We start from the raw sequence: 15,225 nt of genomic DNA on the forward strand, positions 1-15,225 counted from the left end.
TGCAAGAATTTCAGTAGCACAATAGTTGCAAAAGGCTTGTCCATTCTTTGTTAATGCGATACCATTCTAGTAGGCAGGTCTTTTCTTGTAGGCACCAACAACCTAAACTGTTAAAACCTATATTACAGAGAGAAAAAAACATAGGATTTTAAAAACAAAAATAACAAATGAATAGGAAAAAGGTTAAAACCTAGGGATTATGGCAAATAGGTCAAAACCAAGGGTTTAGTACATTTTGGATTTGAGAAACAGAAGCAATCAACGAGAGTGAAGGAGAAAAGAAAGAAATAAAAAAAGAAAGGAGAATGTGCAAGTGGAGTAACAGAGAAATTTTGGAGAATATATATAGCTTTGTTAAATTCTTGAAAACATGATAAAAAGAATACTAACCCCTTCTAATGTCCTCCACTATGCACACAGTCCTTGATAATCAAACTGTATCCAGCCTAAGACATAAACACTTTCCTCCTTCAAGTCCAAAGTTTCACAAAAAATGAGCAACAATCAGAATGAGGGTGAACAGTGAGCGAGAGCGAAAGATGTAATGAGTAAGTCAAATGGGGAAAATGGTGGGCTTTAGAATTCCTTTTATTAAAATTTTATTCATTGTGGTTTTCTAATTTTCACTTTTCAGAACATTGCAGGCTCGTGAGTTTGACAATTGTGATGTGTTTTAACTATTAACACGCTAGACAAAACTAATTTGTATGTGTAGATTATAGTATGAGTTTGTGGCTAGGGCAGTGATACGGGTTGTCCTACAGCTGAGTTTGATTTACCAAGTCAGCTTGAAATGGGATAGATTAGCAAAAGTTAACCATTGGTTAAGATATTGTAACCTTCCTTAGATCAGGGACATCAAGCCTGTACAGTTGACTCAAAAATTAAAAAACTCCAGCCATTCTCCATTTCCATTGATAAATGATAGAAAAGTGTATACCGAAAGGGAGAATTGAGTTATGAGCTACTTCACTTGGTAGTATATGTATCCCTTACTACTTCTCCAAAAATAACTGCAAAAATTATGCAAATAATAGCTCATTTAAGCATTAAGGATGAATCATCAATGAAATGGATGTTAAGTAATAGTAAGCATCCAAAGAGCTCTCATTCTTGAGATCTATATTATGATGCCTCCAATTCCTCTAACTCTATATCCCTATAAAGATAGACCCTCTCATAAGTTTTAACTTTACTAGGAATAAGCTAGTTTACATGCTTAATGGAGGATATGTGCAAAGAATCAAAACGGGCAGAAGTTAGAATCTTTAGAAAATATTTGGAAAGGTGTCTAATTTACTACTCACATTCTTTAAGATTTCCACTTGGACCTCAAAGAGCTGAAGTCCTCATTGATTTTGCTTTCTATTTAACCACTGAAAATAGAATTCCGAAGTTGCTTTTTCTTCATCCATCTATTGTATGTGCTCTCTAAATGTAGATAAAATGAGAAGTTGTTATAATTGTTCCAGTATATGAAATTCTGTATGTATAGTTCTTGTAGCAAATGGTATCATTGAGGACCTTTACTTGATTTTTTGGAGTTTAATGGGATTTCACTCATTGTAGTGAATGGTGTCATTGAGGAAATGTATTTAAATTTCGGGAGTTTAATGGCATTTCGTTTCCTTATTTTTTTTCTACATCCAACAGAACAAAGAGTTCTTGTTTGTTAATCATGTAATGGAAACACTAAGTGTTTTTAATTTGCTTGTCAAGGATTTAAAGACTCAGATTGGGGAATTTATCCAAGTTTCTATTATTAAAAACGATAGCAATAATAACTAATGAGGAAAGAAGGAAAGGAAAGTGGGTGGCAAAGAACAAAGAACAAAGTTATAAGAGACTGGAGAGAAATTAAATCACAAGAGTTGTATTGAATTTTTATTCAATAGAGTTTTATGTTGTTTCTTTCTTTGAATAAGAGACTCTTAGTGAAGAAAAATGCCATGGACATTGAATGTGTTTTGAGTTGGTCATGAATGTAAAGTTTGGAACAAGCTTGTTTGATCCTAATATGATTTTAGATATTCCATACTTCAAGGAAGTGATAATTATGGCTTCCACCTGTGATTTCTGTGGTTATCGTAACTCTGAGGCAAGTACTTGATTTTTACTTTTGTTTTCTCAGTCTAAATGAACGGGGCAAGAATTGATGTTTGGATATAAGATTTCTGATCGCATTATTTTATCTTAAATTTCTGTCTTTTGTTCTCACTTTACTTATGTTCTTTTAAACAGGTAAAGCCAGGTGGTAGCATTCCTGAAAAGGGAAAGAAGATTACTGCCTGTATTTTAAATAAGGAAGATCTTAGTCGGGATGTTATAAAGGTTTGCAGATTTATCCCTTCTCAAATGCCTATTACTTGTGCAATTATCTGAGATGTTTAAAATAATCTTTTTTATGTTTACACTGGTCGTTAACTGTTATCCTCTATATCTATCTTTAAAATATGTTATTGGGGTTTTATTATGGGTTCCAGCCCTACTATATAAAGAACAATGGCTACATATATCATAGAAGCCACAAACTATTTAGCATAATAAAATCTTTTAACCCAAACACAGTAACAGAATCGTAAACAAAATCTGCTATTACATGCAACCAGCCATCCAGACACTATATAGTCAACAAGAGCCATTTTGGCACAAACATAAGCCTGACAAAAAACAACAGTATAGTAACAGAAAGAACTAAATCACCCTTTATACACTTTTAGGAACCACCAGCCAGACTACATTGGCCTAAGTACACGGCCACTTTTTGGAGGTGCCATTTTCCAGTGTTTTATAAATGAGCACAGACAATATTGCTAGAAACAAGCATAACTTTCAACATAGGAGCAAACATCCCCCACATAGGCATTGCACCATGGACCTTCAGCCCTTTTATTATCTCTATTCTATGTTCTATCTGAGCCAATAAACCATTCGCCAAAAGTGACATTGTAAAGCCACTAGTTAACTACATGGTTATGGAAAGAAATGGCCTTGTGTCACATAGCCAAATAAAGATCTTGACAGAATTCCTGTAAAACCTTATTATCGACCCTTACCTCGTGCAATTCTTCCTGCAGTTGAGAAATGGAAACCTCCACCTAAATTATTGATTGCCGCTTAAAATTATCACTACTCATTACCCTTTCCTTTTCAATACCTTTGACATTGAGATCTACTAGGTATTCCTCTATAATCTTATTAACTACATTGTTAAATAGATTTTCCTTAAATTCTGTAATGTCCCCTTTTCAGAATTTTTGGAAATATCTATTTTATTTGGTATTTTTCTGATATATGAAACAATATAAAAAGTGAAACAGCAAACTGAAATGAAAAGTAATGCTGATCAGATCAACAAGTGGCTGGAAACTTCATATCATGCCCTCATATGCTGATATAAACCCGCAAATGCATCTCAACAATAGATCTATCATTTGGATGACTTTGGATGACCGTTTTCAACCAATGTGCTTACTGAAACCCTTAAACAACATTTGATATCAAGTTTGCTTGCTGATTTGTAAATGACGAACAATATGAAACCCTAGGACAATAATTACACTTAGATTGGAATTGGAAACAGTAATAATCTAAGAAAATTCGTAAACATATTAGGAGACCTCAGATTTGATCCTTGCATTTACAATAGCTGGAAACATGATTACAGTCGCTGATATACTGAAATTCCATCAAATTTATGTAAAATGAACAGATGAAACACACTCACAGAAAACGAATTGTTCAGAACCTAAGTCACCGATTCGTGTACGGGTGCGGATATGGATACGGGCATGGATTCACGGGTATGACGGGTATGACAAAAACAAAAAAAATCCTTGGGTACGGGTACAGGTACAGGTATGCCCGTACATATATATATGTTCAAACATCAAAATTCTAAAATATAAACTATATCAGTGTATAACTATAAGAAGAGTGATACTCTTAATTCCATAATTGCCTATAAATATCAATAAATATCAAAAGATAGAATATTTTGATACCTCATTCATAATTTGTAAAAATGAAAATACTCGTGTTAAAATGTCATTACACAATGAAAATTCAAATTATAATCGATTTTAATATTCATGATCTTCATCAGAAGCATCAAAGTCAATATCAACATTTGGTTCAATTTCATTTGAACCACATTCCATTGGATTGCCACTACCACTAGCTGTGTCAAGTGTAGAAGTTGGTTCAATTTCATTTTTCAAACATTTGACAAAATAACAAATCATCTGGTTCAGTTTCATTTTTCAAACATTTGACTAAATAACAAATCATTAACAACACAAGGAAAGTGATTTCACAAAACATAAGCAAACAGCTGCTACATATGCATAATGCAAATCAACTGAAATCAATCTCAATAATGCTGATATAAAGTTTACCAACCCCATGTTCATATGTATAGCTGACAAATGCAACTGAAATGATATTTTATTGCTTGCTTGCTGGCATATTTTGATAAAAAATGATGTTACAAAGTTGTGAGAGTGAAACTGAGGTTTTAATTTACGAAACTATGCTTGGGTACAGCCCTGGGTTCTTCCTGGGTGCCTGGGTTCTCTGTGGGTCCTTCACACCCACAGAGAACCCAGGCACCAAGGAAGAACCCAAGCTTTACCTGAACTGTACCCATACCCGTACCCGTAACAGGACTCAGGCTAAAACAGAAGAACCCGGTATCATAGTGCAGAACCAATAGAAAGGCTGATCCCTTGACCCAAAAAAGACCAAAATGCTGATGGTACATCGGCTGGTATGCAAGCAAGAACTTGGATAAATTTTGATATTTGTGAATAGCACTAGCAAATACTTATTCTCTCTAATTTGGTGCTCCAGAAATCACAGAATGGCAACAACAAATGTAGGTGAATGGTAGCAAAACATGTCAATGACTTCTAGAAACCCTCTTCAACGTGACACTCAGCAATAATGATGTAAAATCAGCAATTAATTAATCCCTAATTGTGAAAATCAGTAATAACAATGATTTTCTAGCAAGTATAATTTGATCCAATCCTCAACAAGCTGAAATCTTCAATACTTACACTGTAGTGACATTGGAGCAAGTTGAAAATGACCTCAATTCTTTGAGCAATTAAAACTTTTACGCTTTCTTTTTACTCCCCAACTTGCCATATTTACTCCCTATGTCACAAGGTATGTGTTTGTGTTTGAGTTTGACAATGATAAAATTTGGATTAAGTTTGGCAAATTTTGTTTGTGATTCAATTCACCTAAGATAAATTAAATAAAAAACAAGAAAAGAAATAAAATATAAATAAGTAAATTTCAATGTAAACATATGAAATATATTGTTTTATATATTGATTATTAAATAAATTAACAATTAGAACTAGAAGTCTATATTAAGTTAAAAATATTTATAATCATTAAATTTTAATATATCAAATGATAATATTTAAAATTGTCTATTAAAATGAATGTATTGAAGTTTATAAAGGATAAAATAAATAAATAAACCTATCTATTTGCATAGTCCTCACTTGTCTTTGATAGTTGCCTCCCACAGCTTGTTGCAAATGTCATGATTAAATTTGTTTCAATCTTTAACACTTTGCAACAACATAGTCTTTTCCTTGGTCACCAACATAATTTGATTATAAGCCAAGTGATTTGGATTTAGCAAAACAAAAGTTGGTTAACAATTGAACTCTACAATGAATGGCCATTGTCAATTTGTCTTCAAATAGTCACAACTCGTACAACAAAGAATGCAGTCACCTTCAAAACAAATCTCAGAAGCTCCATTATGTTTTGACTTGTCTTGAGTGCTATCTTATAAGAAAATCTGAAAAACCCTAATAAAAATGCTCTTAAAAAATATATTTAATTAAAAAACCCTAGCCCTTTTTTTGTATTAAATTTAGGGTGAACTCTTAACAGTTTTTTAATGTTTGCAAACTCTATGATATAGATTACTCTTTAAGGTCTTGAAAAGTGTTAGGCTGATACTTGTCAACTATAGAATTCAAATTATCCCAATCGTTTGTGTCTTTACTTTCCACTGTAGAAGAACGTTTAAGCAGGACCCCTTGATTTGCGATATAATTTAGCAACTTATTTTGATTCCTATAGCAATGTGCTATCTCAAAGAAATACAATTTCTTGTGCTATGAATTAATCTCATCTAGAATTGTCTTCAACTTCTAATGAGGACAAATGCCTCTAATATTGCATCTACCATTATTTGAGAATCACCCCCCCACTTCAATCTCTCTATACTTAACCACGAACATGGCCTTTATACCTGCTAACAAATCTACCCATTCAACATAGTTATTAGTTTGCACCCCGAGAACATTGAGCATTTTAAAACAAAGCCTCCACCTTAGTTGTGAAGCACATAACCCACTCCAGCATTGCTTGGATTATCTTTTATGGCCTTGTCAAAGCTCAACTTTAATCCTCCAACTGAAGATTGCCATGTTATATCATAACACTTCTTTTTACCTATTTTTCCATGATCAAAATATCCTCTATATCTATTTGATCTCAATTGAGCCATCTGATTTTTATTGCCATTGTATTCTTTGGCTTATGTTTACTGTTGATGAGAAACCCACAGATGACTTTATATGTTGCTTCTTGAACTAGTTCATTTTGTCTCTATATAACTTGTATATAAACTAGTAATGCAGCTAAATGAATGTCAGTTAGTGGTTTACTGATTCCTTCTATACTCAACTATTTATGGTATTGTGGCATCATGTTTATTGTAAACTATACTCTCTAGAGAAGGTGGCTTATTTTTTGTGTTTTTTTACCCTGGCAGTCAGATAGTGCAAGGGTTATTGTGCCGGAGCTAGATTTGGAACTTGCCCCTGGCACTCTTGGTGGTCTTGTTACGACTGTTGAGGGGCTTATCACCACAATTAGTGAAAGTATGTGATTATCATTGTTATTGAGTCCTTTGTAGCGAAAACTAATCACTTGTTATTTTTCATGTGGTCAACATGCATTGGATAATTTACTTTTGTTTAGGTATTGTATGCATTCTTGAATTTTTTAATTTCTAATTACATTGTTTTCTTTTTAGTACACACCATACAATTGGATTTATAAGATAAAAAAAAGGTTATACATTTTGCATCATTATAAATAAATTGTTGAAATAGAATGCAACTTTCAATGAGCTTTTTGACTTCAAGCGGCAAAATTTAATAATGACGATAGATCACAAATAGAAATGGAAATCGACCATAAAGTAGATGCACACCATAACATGAAGATTTACATAGACCCAAGCTGGTATTAATGATAAAATAAGCTACAATACATCGGCTTATTCCTTTGTATTCTGACAGCATAATGGTGTTTAAGTGTCTTGCAAAACAACCCAATATTACTATCATCTTAAGGTACCAAGGTCGCGAGATAGAGTCTTACATGGAGAGTTGGATTGGGTGGCCTGCCTTTATGCAAAGACTATAGTGTACTCGATTTACCTTTTAGATGCAATCAGTACCCTGTTCACACATTCTGTCTGAAAGAGATGAGAAGGGTGATGAATATAAGATACCATGAATGGTGTTCCAAATTAAGTGGTCAATACCACACACCCAAAACTACAAGTCCAAATCTGTACAGAGAATTTCACAACCCAACAAGATGGTCAACATACCCTGAATAGTGACTCCTCTTACACACCTTATACTCACCTCTTGCTCATAAGCCTTATAGATTTTTTTGTAACAGTCAAATTGACCAAGATCCCAATCCTAGGCCCTCCATGGGAAGATTGACCAAATTTTCTATAAGATCCAACAATAGAAAATTCTCTTGCATCTTCTTATGCATCTTGATTTTACTTGAATTCCAATACCTTCTGGGATAGTTGAAAAACTCGGACTCGGCAAGCCCAAAATTTTTTAAAAACTCGGGACTCGCAAAAACACAGGAAAAAACTCGGCAATAACTCGGTAACTTTATCGAACATTTGAAAATGCATTTTTTAAATATTCTTCAGAGATACACATTTATATAAAGGCATTACTACAAAAATGGAGTTTTTAAATTGAGTATATCCCACACAATTTATGTCACCACACCTTGTGGATAGAAAGGCGTTACTGCAAAAACGGCTTATCCACTTTCTAGCATATCAAAAATATAATTTTTAAAAATCTCTCAATTAAGAAAAACTTATTTATGTTGAATGCGTTGTTTGAACCTTGAAGCATAGTTCTCCACTAGCTGTCGTTACATAGAAGTATCCACAGAGATAATAAACATTTGCATGAATACCAGTGTTGCACCATTGTCCTGCCCTAGAGTCACATCCAAAAACCAGACGAAAACCCTGGAGTTGTGCCAGTCATTGTGCCTTGGAGTCGTGCCATTATTGTGCCCTAGATTCGTGCTAAAAAACTAGATGAAAACCCTCGCGCATCCTGTCTCATGGCTAAAAAATAGAAGTTGCGAATCAAATTTGTAATTCCTGACATGTTTTTCTCAAAAAAATAGGGTTTAACCTACGAGATTTTGCGAGTATTTCCTCAAAAATGCTGCGTGTTTTTATAGAAATTCGGAGCCAAGTTTAATGGTGAGTCACTCGGCTAGGGTTTTGACCCGTGATTACTTGCGAGTCTGTGAAAAGTCCGCAGAGTTTTTCATCTATGCCTTCCAGAATGAACTCCCGACTTAAATGCCACTACTATTACATGTGAGAGAAAAATATAATAATAAATAATTTGCTTACCATATAGAGGTGTATCTAAGGCTACCCTCTTCATGTTCCTTGGATATAACAGTTATTTATTGACAATGTAAAATAAAACTGTCAAAGCATGTCTAAGGATTTGCAAGTTATATGGCACCTAATACCAACATTCTCCCACACGACATTTAGATTGCAATGACAATCAAGAAACAGAATCAATTGAAGCTCTTGAAGAGGAGAAACTCATGGCCTTTTTGCACCATCCAAAATTCTCTCTGGTTATTGTGTTAGTGAGAGAGTTTGCACCATTCTCTGGGCTGTCCACTTTCTGTAAATAAATAATTGTTTATCTTATAGTTCTCAGGTGTAATGTCCCCACTTTGAAATATAATTTAATAATAAATAATGATAATAATATTAAAATACAAAAGAATTAAATAAAATTTAAATAAAAATATAAAATAATATAGTTAAATAGAATTAAAATTTAATTAAGTTAATGAATGGTCAAAAGACATGGAAGGAAAAGTTGTTACTCCCTCAAACATAATTTATAGAAGGGAGAAGAAAACCTCATTTGAGAATGGGGAGAATTTGGAAATGAGAAGTGTAGATTTGATTTAAATAAGAAGTGGAGATCTGATTTTGGAAAGGGTGCAAATGGTGAAAGGGTGTGTCTCTTGCCAAAGGGCATACACGATGAAGAGGTGTGACCTCTTTCTCACATTGAGAGATATAAAGGGAAGGAATCAAAAGCATCTAGTGACATCACCATAGATCAGATCAGATCAAATCAGAACTGTTATTAAGTAACAGGCAGTAGCATCCTTGTTCTCGGTGGTATGCATAGGGATGTGCTGAATATGTATGCTTAATATATGAAGCCTGGTAATGTTGTTATGCAGAATTTAGTAGTAATATCAATATAGACACGATATGTAGGGGACATTACAAAGAGGTGTGATTAATAATTGTATAAAGAAAGATAAATATCAAGGACATGGGATGTGTCTCTTACCCAAGGAAGTTATCTTTCCAAAGACATCATATAAGAAGGGGAATTTCAATGCAACACTCCATAGCATATCATATTTGGTGACATGCCAAGTATGTGGAAGGTAATACAAAATTGAACTGCCAACATAGAAGGGACATGGGTGCATATGCAGTGGCCAATTCTATACATCATCTCCAATGTTATTTCAGGGATGCTAAAAGGATGAAGGAGTATATTGGGGCAATTCAGTCATTTATAGCCTTTGAAGATTAAGTAGAGAGTGAGAACTATCATTGTGAAGAATCTATTATTCTAATCTGTTGGCTCTGCTGAGCAGTAATGATTTATAACATTAAAACATATACCTGAAATAATACAAATCAGTGAAAATTATCGAGACAAGTTCTATCCTCTAAAGTCTAAACTATTCTTAAAATTTTAAATTAAATATTATAATGGAATGTATTCAGTTCTGATAAAATTATGTTTATTAATTACAATTCTCACTTTATTTAAAATAAAAATGATGTCTCAGGGCTAAATTAAGGCAAATCCCAAATGGGGACATTACATTAGGCAAGTGTATGATGCTTATTTACACTTTTCTTTAGGATGAATGTTTTTTGTCATTTCACTATAAGTAAACAATCTGTAGTAGCTAATAAGTGCTTATTCTTTTTGACTAATAGCAAAGATGGGAAAGGGTAATTACAATACAAGGATCAAATTTAGTTTGAAGAATAGAAGCACTCAATAAAAAGAATCAAGGAATGCGCACAAAGCCACAATTACCAACTTTATATAGACCAGTGATATAAAGTTTGAAATTTTAATTTTAACAAGGCAGTTCTCTTTTCCTAAGCATACATATACAAGATCTCTTAGAAGACTTTTGATCAGCAATCTGGGCAGCAAAATAGGCATTCCAAATTTTACTTTTCTTTCCTCCATCCCAATCTATAAGTGCAAATGACAATTATTTGTAAACATTTTGCATGAAAAAATAATAAAAAGGCTAACGATTACTTAATAAAAAGGCTAACAAAACAAGCTTAATACACAATTTTATTCACAAATATCAAACTCTTAATCAATGAATATTCAACTAGAATTTTGGTAAGGATAACTATCAATGCGAAATAAACCTTCTAGAAAGTTGTTTAAATATAGCTGATCTAAAAAAAGATCTCCTAGAATTTGATTTTCTCATTAAAAATGGTGACTAAAAATAGCCAAGGCTAAAATAGCCCAATATGAAACTTGGCTCTTGGTGATGATTTTGGCAAAGCTTCTTTGTTGCAACTATGACATTTACTTGGAAGAAGCAGTAATACCCAATGACCAATCCAAGTGACTTGAGTCGGATTCCTTGCTCGGAAACTTGTGCAATGTGGGGATTGTAATTGAATCCTATCCATGATGAATTCAAGTGTCGATAGGACAACTATGATAGAGATTAAGGAATATATGTCATCAATGATTAACAAGATATTGAGGAAGCTATCTTGCATGGGGATTTAAAGTTGAAACCTTGACCATGGTATATGAATAGGTGCTTCTGGATATTCACTTGTTTTTGCATCCTACCTTTTGACATCCAAAACCTTATTAGACATGCATAGGGCACTTGGAGTCACTTTATTTTCTATTCCTTCATTGCTAATTTGATAGCAAAACCCTCGTGGGCATGCCCAATCACGTAAAGCACTTTTTGACATGTTTTTGAGTTCACAAGTTGGCACTAGCAGAGTTAGGGGTGTGCTAAAGAGCATGAATGCACTTTTGGCCTAATTTACAAGTTACATTTTGACATCTAGACCTCCTTGGGTGTGCATAGGCACTTATGCACTTTTTGTGAAAATTTTCATTGTTAATACAATGACATTTAGTCATCTAAGGGTGCACCCAGGTCTCGAGGAGCACTTTTTGGCATAATTTTGCATTGAGATTTTGACACTTGCCATTTAGAGAGCCCCAAGATTGGTAGAGCATCACTCGTTCATGTTTGCTCAATGACATCTTGACATCTAAGCTGTTTGATGCATGCGTAGCCACTTAAGTGCCAAAAATTGTATTTTTTCTTTAGTTTAATTCTTCATTGACATTTGGCTTGCAAGTGAAAAAGTGCATTTTATGCTAATATAATGTTGAGTTCTGCCACTATAATGAAAAAGTGCTTTTTGGGTCACTTAAGTGACCTAATTCTTCATTGACACTAAAAAGTTTTTGCAGCTTTTCCTTGGAGCAATCTTTGATTTGTAAGGAGCATTGGACTCCTTTTGTGTGCAACTAAGCTTCTTGGAGTCATTTTTATTTGACTTTGTAATGTCCCCATTTTTGGTCACTCCATCATCGGAGTTAGATCCAACTTTCTTGGTGAGCACCAACCTTGTCAGAATGGAATTTAGTTATTGGTGTTGAGCTTTGGGGATCTTGTTGAGACCGTTGATGCTTTCTGTTAGCAGTTTTGACATGTCAGGTGCATTGCAAATATCTTGGAGGAAAATGGTATTTTTGGAAAGTGTCTATTTTTAGTAAGGCGGATCTCTGGTGATCTCTCGCATATATTGGCACCTTCAAATTTCACTTTTGGACTATTTCTGCATTTTTGTGCTTCCGACTAGTTGTGTGGGGAATTATTAATAAATAAATAATTAATTGTAAGTTGTTGAAAAAGTATAAATTAAAAGGTGACTTAAATTAATTATTTATAAGGTTGATTCAAAGTGACTTGGGTTGGAAAATAAAATAAATAAATAAAGTCACTTTTTGGAGCAATAAGGATTTAAAAAAAAAAAGGCTATTTAAAAAATTAAATTTTGGAAAGTTCTTGAGAAATTATAAAATGGGAATGAGGCATGAGGCATCTTCTAATTTCATTCATTCTAGTTGTTTGATATTTTCTGAAAACCACATTTGTGAAGATTGAAGAGGATTGTTCAACCACAACTAGGAAAGAAAAACACACGACGAAGATAAGGTTTGGTGGTGAAAGATTCTCCCTAGCTGATATTGTGAAATGAATTCAGGGTTCTAGTTTGCACGAAAAAGGATTTGCTGGTACTACTGTAGGATCAATTTGTGAAGTCTTGCAAGAAGAGAATTGTTGGAAGGTCAGAGTTATTTGTTGGTATTAAGTTTCCAGTTTATTGGGTGATTGAGATTTCTTTGTAGAGTTTTGTAAAGAATGGGCGTTGGATTGTAATGAAGATTTTTGGGAATCCTTGAAAGGTGTGGATGTTGATTTGCAGACATGGCCGCCATATCATGATTTGGTTCTAGGTGAAAGTTCTGAGGAAGATTAGAGTGATGGAATTGATCCATTCAGCTATGCCTAAGAGTTCATTAATGCTAGGCGATTAAGTTCTTGCTGGTCTGAAACTATTTTTGTTGGGCATTTGAATGTTAGCATTTTCATTGCTGGGCTTGTGAATTTGATTTGGAAAAGCAGTTTAAGACTCGTGTAAGGATTTGCGATATTTGAGGCATCATAAGGAGGCAGGTTGCAGACATTAGGGGTTTATTTTGCTGGTCGACTTCACTATGAGTATGGACATGGGTGTATGAGTGCAGGTTGAGAGTTTAATAGCAGACAAATCAGATTTAAGGAGGCGCTGAAGTTATTTAGCTTGTCGACTTCATTATCAGCCGCTGGATATGAGTTAATCTTAGAAGATCATGGGGTTTAACAGACATTTTCCAGGCATTAAAGACACTCAAGGTTAGGTACTTAGAATACCACAGCTAGGTGTATGATTTGCTGGGCGATTTCCTTGTTCTGGACATGGTGTGAGTACTCTGCAGGTCGATGCGAATATCTGTCAGCCATTGGGCTTTTGGTGTGAATTTTAACATCTTGGACACAACTTTATACTGTCAGTGGACCATCTAAGGGTGAAGTATTAATATTTTCAAAGGATCCAACTCCTTCTGGGCTTAAAATTGTTGGTCAAAAAGGTTCGAATGTCATAATCTATATCATGTATCAGTAGAATATTGTGTCGTTTCAGTTAACCTCATGAATGCAAATATTCCTTATTCTGTTATGAATGTGCAAGTTTAGTTTTGTCTACAAAGAAAACTTTATATAGTTTTCTCCACAAATGCAAAACTTAAATCAAGATATCTTCAAGTATTTTTTGAAAAGGATAATTATAAACTAAAAATAGATCTTCTCGAAGGTCATCTAAAAATAGCTTATCTAAAGCTAGATCTCCTAGTATATGATTATCTCCTAAAAGTCAATGATGACTAAAAATAGCATAGGGTTAAAATAGCCAAATTCGAAACTTGGATCTTGGTGATGATTCAAATGACACTTTGTTTTGACTATGGCAATTCCTTTGATGAAGCACAAAAATTTGATGACTAATCTTGGTGAGTCAAGTTTGATTCTTTCCTTGGAAAGTTGTGGAATTTAGTGTCCCATACATAAATTTTGTCTATGATGAAGATAATTGTTGATCCTTGGACAACTGTGATAGAGCTTAAGGAATTTGTCATGAGTGATTAACAAGATAACAAGGAAGCTATCTACCACAAGAATTCAAAGATGGAACTTTATGAAAAGTTGCTTTTTGATCTTTTATTTCCATCCCATTTTTCTGGCATCCAGCACTTCTTAGGCATTCCTAGGGTACTTGGAGGCACTTTATCTTCTATTCCTTCTTTGACATTTCAGTTATGGAACCGTCTAGATCATGCCCAATCACCTAAAGCACTTTTTGACATGTTTTTGAAATGACTACTTGACACCAAGAGAGTTAGTGGGATGTTAGAGAGCATGAGTGCATTTTTTGATATGTTTCAATGTTGAGACCTAAGTCCTAGGATTTGCTGAATTTCAGCCATGAACTTTGAAATTCGGCAGACCTCAAAACAGTATTCAAAATTCGTAAAAGTTTGTCGAATGTATACGAACCACATTGTGTTTCTATTAAAATATATTTTTTAAAAACTACATTTTTAGGGGGTTTTCCTAAATTTTTCTGTATCGCATGGGCTTGCAGCACACTAAGTATTTGCATGGGTTTGCAGTTGGACTGAGTATTCACAAATTTCGTTTGTGAGTATTGGTTTGTAGGGCATAGTTTGAATCTCTCACTTCCTCTTCGCTGATGGATTCCATTAAGAGGCACAAGCAGACAATGTGTGTGTATGAGAATATCAATGAGGAGGATAGAAGAATCAACAAAATATATGGGTGTATGAGAATATCAATGAGAAGGATAGGTGACGACACAAGCACAATGAAGGTGTATGAGAATATTAACGAGGAGGATAGGTGATGTTATTCTTGAGGAGATTCATCATTAGGAGGCATTTTGTGTGCCCAAGCTCATCTTTGCACATAGTCTAGGGCTCTCACTTCCTCTTCTGTCAATGATTTCCCTCACCCTCAAAAACCTTTAGGCCCTACATTTTATTATTTTGAATTTGTTTTAAATATTATTTATTTTATTATGTTTTTATATATTTCTAATATTATTTTATATTTATACAATTAAATATATAATATATAATTTAATATACA

General features: G+C 33.9%; 1 protein-coding gene across 1 annotated transcript in view; it reads left to right on the top strand.

Annotated features, from left to right (window-relative positions):
* LOC131043894 (uncharacterized) overlaps positions 1 to 15,225 on the top strand; it is a 182,704-nt gene that overhangs the window by 84,651 nt on the left and 82,828 nt on the right. The window contains exons 11-13 of the mRNA XM_057977124.2: positions 2,028 to 2,098; positions 2,242 to 2,331; positions 6,809 to 6,917. Coding sequence (XP_057833107.2) covers positions 2,028 to 2,098; positions 2,242 to 2,331; positions 6,809 to 6,917 — 270 coding nt within the window. The remainder of the gene's footprint in view (positions 1 to 2,027; positions 2,099 to 2,241; positions 2,332 to 6,808; positions 6,918 to 15,225) is intronic.

Source organism: Cryptomeria japonica, chromosome 3 (genome assembly GCF_030272615.1).
Source record: "Cryptomeria japonica chromosome 3, Sugi_1.0, whole genome shotgun sequence".
NCBI lineage: Eukaryota > Viridiplantae > Streptophyta > Pinopsida > Cupressales > Cupressaceae > Cryptomeria > Cryptomeria japonica.